General features: G+C 39.3%; 1 protein-coding gene across 1 annotated transcript in view; it reads right to left on the bottom strand.

The window, feature by feature from the left end:
• Window positions 1–905: 905 nt before the first annotated feature.
• LOC101849719 overlaps window positions 906–8,035 on the bottom strand; it is a gene marked incomplete in the record, with an annotated part of 16,367 nt that continues 9,237 nt past the window's right edge. Inside the window, 2 exon segments of the mRNA XM_035971862.1 lie at window positions 906–3,038; window positions 4,804–6,241. Coding sequence (XP_035827755.1) covers window positions 991–3,038; window positions 4,804–6,220 — 3,465 coding nt within the window.

The following is an 8,035-nucleotide window of genomic DNA, read 5'->3' as shown; positions in this document are numbered from 1 at the left end:
AAGGTAAGTCAGATTCTACACACAAGACAAACCCTGCTGAATAAAATAAAATGTAGAAAAACACAATTGTACTATGGCCACTTGAAACGACACGAGACCATTGTGATTGTGAAAGTGGTGCTTGAAGGAAAGATGAGGGGCTGGAGAGCAAGAGGAAGGCAAAGAATAAAATGGACGGACAACATAAGAACATGGACTGGCCTGGATATGGCAGCTCGCGACCGTGAAAGATGGAGGGTCATTACATGTCAACCTCTGAGTCAGAGATGACACCTTCAGGTATCCAGGTATGTACGAGTCGTATGTTAGCAATGAAAGAAATGCTCTCTTTTGACATAGATCTGCTGAAAGGCCGGATTTACTACACTTCTACAGGGTTCTTGGTTTAGAGAGCTTGCTCAAATAGAAGATTTTAAAAAAAAATCTAACATTCTGTTTTAGTTCAATTTACTGTTGTTTTTTAATTATTAACCGTGTTCAATTTCAGCGGAGTCCACTGTAAAGTTATTCAAATACAAGTAAGCCTACTCACAAGAAAACAAAAAGAAACTGCTGTAGCAAAACAGTGCACAGAATGTAATGAAAAAACTCAATATATTATTTTAATATATATAAAAAATAAAAATTCAAGTTTGATGTATAGTCGGTCCATGTCATGTGCATGATAAAACATCTCACACCTCACATAAGAATCAAACTAACATCTAATGAGTGTGACTGCCAAGCACCTAACCATTACAATACAGGTATCAGTTGTCATACAAACTACCCATAATATAATACAATGTACATGTAATGCGGATAATGCAGAACCCAAGTAAAAAAACCCAACAACCTTCTTTTAAAATTCAAAGTCTTAAAAAGATAAGTCTTTTAAAGAAACTGCATGAAAGACAAAATTTATTATTTTTATTTTCTTCTTCATACGTGTTCTTTTACAACTCTGTGAACTTCCATTCTCTCAAGAACCATACACCACAAATATCTCATTTACTTCTCTTTCTTTTTCCTGTAAGTATTTCTTTTTTCATCCCGCAAGAGACGACTACAATAAATGTCCCACTTGTTGCCCTTTTTCTCAGGATGTTTTTCTTTGTGACTCACAAGGAGATATTTGCGTGTATACCTTTTCCCAGAAACATCGCACTTGTATGGCTTTTCTCCCGTGTGTTTTGTTTTGTGATCCTGAAGCAGATACAAGCGTGCATAGCTTTTTCCACAAACATCACATTTGAATTGCTTTTCTCCAATATGTGCTGCTTTGTGGCCTGATAAGTGACTTCTGTCGCGAAACCGTTTACCACAAACACCACACTCATAAGGCTTTTCACCGGTGTGAATCCTCTTGTGTCTTTGCAGGTTGCCGCTATCTGCACATTTCGCACCACATACTTTACATACGTACGGTTCTTCTCCCGTATGTGTCCTCTTGTGCCGTATAAGGTGGCCAATCTGAACAAACTTTGCCTTACAAATGGTGCATTTGAATGGTTCCTCTCCTGTGTGTGTTCTTTTGTGACACTGAAGGTGGATCCTCTGAGCAAACACTGCATCGCAATCTCCGCACTTGAATGGCTTTTCCTCAGAGTGCGTTTTCAAATGTTTTTGTAGGCTGCTATTTTGCGCAAATCCAGCACCACAAATTTCGCAGATGTAAGGCTTTTCCCCAGTATGAGTTCTTTTGTGACTGCGCAAATCGCCACTCTGCGCAAACCTTTTACCGCAAACTTCACACTTGTACGGCTTTTCTCCAGTATGCGTTCTTTTGTGAGCCTGAAGCCTGGAAATTTCAGCAAAGGCTACATCACAAATGTCACATTTATACGGCTTTTCTTGAGTGTGAGTTCTTTTGTGACTCTGTAGTTTATATCTTTCTACAAAGCCTGCACCACAAACTTCACACCTGAATGGTTTTTCCCCAGTGTGTATTCTTGCATGCCTCTCTAGGCTACTATTCTCAGTAAATTTGGCACCACACTCTTCACACTTGAAAGGTTTTTCTCCCATGTGTGTTTTTATATGCCTCTGGAGGTTAAAACTTTTCGAAAATCCACAACCACACACATCACACATGTATGGTTTTTCTCCAGTGTGTGTTCTTTCATGACATTGCAGATCACAGTTCTGAGAAAAGCCCATACCACAAGCATTACATTTGTAAGGTTTTTCATCTGTGTGTGTTCTTTTGTGCTTCTGTAGAATACGACTCTTGGCAAAACGGGCATCACAAATTGGACACTTGAAGAGCTTTTCTCCTGTGTGTGTTTCCTTATGTTTCTGTAGGTCATTTTCCCGAGTAAACTCCCCACCACACACCTGACATTTAAAGGGCTTTTCTCCTACTTCTGCTCTTTCCGTGCTGTGTGTGTCAGAGGTCTGTGCCATATCAGAAAAGAAAACTTTACGCTTGCGCAACTTCAGCTTTCTCTGTCCTGTACTGCCAGCCCCAGATCCTGAACTATCGAGGACTTTCGAGCTGTGTTGATCCAAACGTCTTCCTTTGCGCATTTCTGGCACCGTGGTGCATGGAGAGCCTGGAGAACTAACAGAACCAGAAGCAGACACGCCGTCTTGGCTCTTCAGCTGCCCTTCCCTGTTATCATCTCCTCCCCAACAGGAAGAGCAGTTCTTCCTACAACATTTACAAGACTTATGCTGTCCCTGTACATTACACAGTTCTTCTACTGGTCTGCCCTGCTCTTTATGAGGGATGATTTCAAGAGCACATGTTTGCACCTCACTAAAATTAGGACCATCTTTCAGTCTAACTAAGGAGACGTAACATTCTTTTAAACCAACATCAAAATTACAACCTGATTGATCAGAGTAAACGTGGGCACCACCAGCTACCTCACGACAAGGATTACTGTCCTTCTCCACACCCGGACAGGAATTTTCCAGAGATATTCCTCGCACAACATCATCATCTTTCCCGGGCAGCCGAGGGTTTTGCCCCAGTTTTGATGAGCCCGGTGAACTGCCTCTGTGTGTTAGTGAACTGCCTCTGCGTGTTATCCTGTAAGAATTTCGTCGTCTCTCTGTGAAAAATTTAGAACACAGTTTAAGGAAAGTGAACATGAATATTATAGTATAAACGTAAAGTAGAGGAATTTTTAAAAGTGACCGTTTTATAATATATATATATATACTTTGATGCACATATACAAAAGTATAAAAAAAGATTCACATCATAAAGAAAATGAAAACATTGATTTTAATTCATTAATAGCTAGTTGCCTCTGCCTTAACGTGTATAGCACTTGGGAGGGCTCATAAATAAAAATTCATAGTTAAAGTTAAAGTAGACAGCTCCTTGAAGTAACTATTTTTAAAAAGAAATTCAAATTGAAAATGAATGTGATTTACACAATACTTCATGCAGATGGGGTTGCATATGGCTCTTTAATATGGATTTAATTCCTCTTTCAAAACAAAAAGATATAAGAGAAAGGGCATAAAAGTAGAACATTAATCTCTTCCATTTACATGACAGACCCAAGCGGGTGGACAGCTTTGTGGAAAATGCCCCGGACAACTCAAGTTCAAAAATGCTTTATAATTGTTGGGTTTTTTTCTTCTCAGATTCCCAACTGCAAGGGCGTGGGTTCGAATCCCATCAGGGACCCGACGTTGTATCCTTGAGAAAGGCACTTCACACAAATGTTCCTCACTTCAAGCAGATGGGAATGGGTAACCAGTTATAGACGGTGAAAGATCTTGTCAGTTTGTTAGTGTTTAGATTGCTTAATCAGCTGCTTGCACAGTATGCTACCATCCAGGGAAGCTGAGAATGTTTCGGAGTGTTCTATAGTCTGTTGAGGTGTAAAGCGCATAGAGCTTGCTGCCGAGCGGGGATATGCGCTAAACAAATGCTATATTTATTATTATTATTATATATCAACTATCCACACAATAGTCCAACATAATAAATAAGTCTACAACTTGTCGATAAAACTTTCAGCCTTATGAAAAGTTGATAAAAATAAAATGACTACCGGTATGGCTAAAAAAAAAACGAATTAAAATAAAACAGAAGAAGACTTGAGTAAAAACTGAGAAATGAGCTGAGAACTTTGATAATCATTAATAAAAGTTGACACGGAGCCTTGGGTTTCATGACAGCAGACACAGTGAGACTGTTATCTGTGGTGTAGTAGTAAAGTGCTTCACCATCACACAGAGAAGACCCAAGTTCGACTCAAGTGTGAGGAGAATTCTTATCAAGTACCGGTATCTCAGTCTTTCAGCTAGGATGTTCTACTTTCCTCTCAGCCCAGGTTGGCCCTAGACAGTGAAAGATCTTTAAATCAGTGCGTCAGTGTATCAGCACCAGTAAAAACAGCAGTTTGAAATTTGCACACTATGCTTCCCAGGCAGTTGAGATTGTTTCACAATGCTTTCAGTACAATGTGCTATCAAAATCAAGTCAGCTTGGGTTATGATTGTGTAAAGCGTGCACAGCTGGCTGTTGAGAAGGAGCTTGCCATCTATACAAATGCCATTCATGCATATCATTAAAATTATGTAAGGACTACATAATATAATTCTAAATCTATGTGATTCAATTAATTTGGACTTTGTTGATGTGTTAATTACCTACACATTACCACGGGGCTAGCTTACATGGTGGATCACATATCTAGCTTATAAATTATGGACGCTTTTTTGGGGCTAAAAATAGCCGAAATAAGGTAACCCTTTCATAAAAACTGGAACATTTGTCCACATCCCAAAAAAGATATCCGAAGGACAGAACCAGCTTCCACAGCCGTTGTCAGTAGATTAATGTTAACATCATCATACCTTCACAATAACTCTGGGCAGATGTCATGTCATCTATGCTGCTGGAATCCACCTCACTGATGAACAAACTTTTATCTCGTCTCCTGTCCTTTTGGCACGTCAATTGTGTTGCACGACATTCTCCAACATGTTTTGGATCATCGGAGATGGATGAAAAGAAACCGTTCAGTACGGCATCAGAAGTTTCTTGAAGTGAGTTCTCTGCTCCAGTGTTACGCAGACTTCTCACATCGGAGATTCGCAGTAGTTGTTCAACAGCTAGACCGCTAAAATTGCCACCTGATGTCTGACCAACACTTATTCCCTGCCCGTCCCCTGCTCCTCTGTCTATCTCTCTTACATCTGAGAGCTCTTTTCCCTCGCCCTCTGACAGTTTCACAAATAAATCCTCTAATTTTGGTTTCACGTCTAATTGTAAACCCTGCAACTGTTCAGACTGAGGTTCAATCTTCAACCTTTCGATGCTCACAAAACATTCTCGTTTGAGGAGAGATGTATAATCTTTTTCCAAACCACACAAGGAGTTTGGCTCACCAGTCTGTTGTACAATTTCACCTGCTGGCTTTAAATAGTCTCTGACATTGCCTCTGACATTACTGACATTACACAGAACTTTGAAACTGGGCTGTTTGTTTCCTTGAGAACCTCCATGACCAACGACTGTCTTCCAGTTTGTCTCCCCCACCTCAAGAAATGTTTGCCGTTGTCCGTTTCCTCTTGTCACAAAAGCTTTATCCACTGATGTACAATTTTCTTCTTTCAGACAATTGTGTGACTGATCCTCCCCCTCTCCTTCTCTGATAGTACCCTCGTCTTCAACAACAGGTTTCACATCCTCAGACTCAAACAATGGTTTGATATCACAGAGATGTTCCTTTGGAATAAATTGATCATCTTGACTATAAGTATAAGGTTTCACATCCTCAGACTCAAACAATGGTTTGATATCACAGAGATTTTCCTTTGGAATAAATTGATCATCTTGACTATAAGTATAAGATTTCACATCCTCAGACTCAAACAATGGTTTGATATCACAGAGATTTTCCTTTGGAATAAATTGACCATCTTGACTATAAGTATAAGGTTTCACATCTTCAGAGTCTATTTTTGGCTCCTCCGGTCCTTCTTGATGAACAAAAATGGGCTCAATAGGAGGAGGTTTAATGTCTTTGAGGCCTGACAACAATTTACAATTGTTTTCTATTTTCAGCAAAATCAAAGTCTCCAAATTCTGGAAATCACAAATTAGTTCTTTCCCAGGAATTTGCGCAGATCCAGCACTGTCATCCTTTACGGGAACAACAGCGTCATCGGTAATAGTCTTTGAGTCGCTTCTAAGATCACAAGAAGACGATTCGCCAGAGAGGTTTTTCACCACATGATTATTGTTGTTTGAGCTGTCTGAGCCCGCCATGATATCCTCTTTGTCGTTACTCTGCAAAGGTAAAAAAAAAGAAAACAAATTCAAATCTTTCCCTTTCATTTGATTTCTATTTTAAAGAATTTTGATTTTTCAATTTTAAGTTTTATATTTTCCTTACCTTTACCGGCATCCAAGTTCCAGATAAAAATTCATAAATAGACCTCGACTACTGTACTATCAGCCTACAGTGTAGTACTTTTACAGCCTAGGGCTGCATTTTTGACTATTTAAGCTAGTTTAAATTTAGGACTAATCAAAGTTTTTCTCCCCTTTTGGTGGTTGCCCATTTTACACATACTTGTTGACTCATCAGCCCAAAGTCAAAGAGTGTTTTTCAGGTCAGATCACCACCACTTTAACTTTAACACAATTGCTTTAGATAAAATATTAATCTTAAATGAAGCACAAGTTTTTAATGAACTTGAATTTGAAATGATGTAAGTGGTTAGGGTTAGCCTGTGCCCGCAAAGATCTTGTAGTGATATTAAAGATTTGTTGGATGGCCGCGGCTAGCTATTCGGACCCGAGTCTGAATTGTCTCCCGCGGCTACACAACACAACACAAATTAAGAAAAGTATTAGTAAAGAGAACAGCAGTTGCAAAATCTGTAAATACTACATAACAAAGGCAAACTGAGCTCAAAGCACAGAGAAAACTGAATATCAAAGTTTCAGAACAACTAAGGATTATAAAGTCTGTCAATAGGTAGTCTAAAAAGTTTCAGAACAACTAAGGATTATAAAGTCTGTCAATAGGTAGTCTAAAAAGTTTCAGAATAACTAAGGATTATAAAGTCTGTCAATAGTTAGTCTAAAAAGTTTCAGAACAACTAAGGATTATAAAGTCTTAAAAGTCTGTCAATAGGTAGTCTAAACCCGCTTTATTTGACGAGAAAGACAAAATCATTGATCAATTGGAAGTCCAGTTAGAAACTAAGAAGAGAAAACTTAAAACCCTTCCAGAGGGAACAAAAGTCAGCTATTCAAAGTAACAGTGGTCTAAAGGGAAAGTTTTTCAAACAGAATACTTTACACGAAGTTCAAATAAAATCAGGACAAAATACAAATTGGGGGGTCGGGTCGGGTTGGGGCGGTTTACTAGCCAGACTGAGGGCACAAAGCGGCTATCGTGGCACAAGCCTATCGTGTCCGACTCGTCGCCTCAAAAACAAACGTGTCTATTTTCAGGCGACAATGCAGTCGACCATCCAGACCCGACCCGATCCCCAAATGGACATCCCATACTAGACAAGCACATGAAAGTTTGAGTCCGAATAGCAACGGGAGGTAATTCAGACATAAGTCCGAATAGTCACTTCGTTGTGGAATAGAGCTTGCTGCTAACTTCTTTCTGTTTGTGAGTGCTATGCTCTATGCAATAGAATAGATCAATAGTCAACAATGACAAAAGAACTTTATTCAAATGTTGTTTTTTTGTGTTTTCGTTTTGTTTCGGTTCAGTTTTTTTTTCTTGAAAGAAGTCATTCTGCCCCCAGGTCCGGGTGCCAATAATCTTGTAATTATATTATTCTGCCTCTCCGGCTTCCGTGGAATTTTTTGCATATGGACCCGCCGATTCCGGTTTCCTTCTTTTGATTTTCAAAATGGCGTGTGCTGGCTTCTCCCAGAAACTTGGCGATGTTTTCATCGTCTTACCATCAGCCTCTGTTTTCCATTATTCGTTCTTTTTCATTTCTTTTGTTTCACATCTAGGAAGGAAGAAGAGAAGGGACATGGCATCTCCATACGTTCCAACTGTTATCATAAAGTCCATCCCACCATGATCAAACCTACATTAACACAAAC

The sequence above is a fragment of the Aplysia californica genome, unplaced genomic scaffold (genome assembly GCF_000002075.1).
Source record: "Aplysia californica isolate F4 #8 unplaced genomic scaffold, AplCal3.0 scaffold00523, whole genome shotgun sequence".
Lineage (NCBI taxonomy): Eukaryota > Metazoa > Mollusca > Gastropoda > Aplysiida > Aplysiidae > Aplysia > Aplysia californica.
This window is presented reverse-complemented; position numbering and strand designations above follow the sequence as displayed.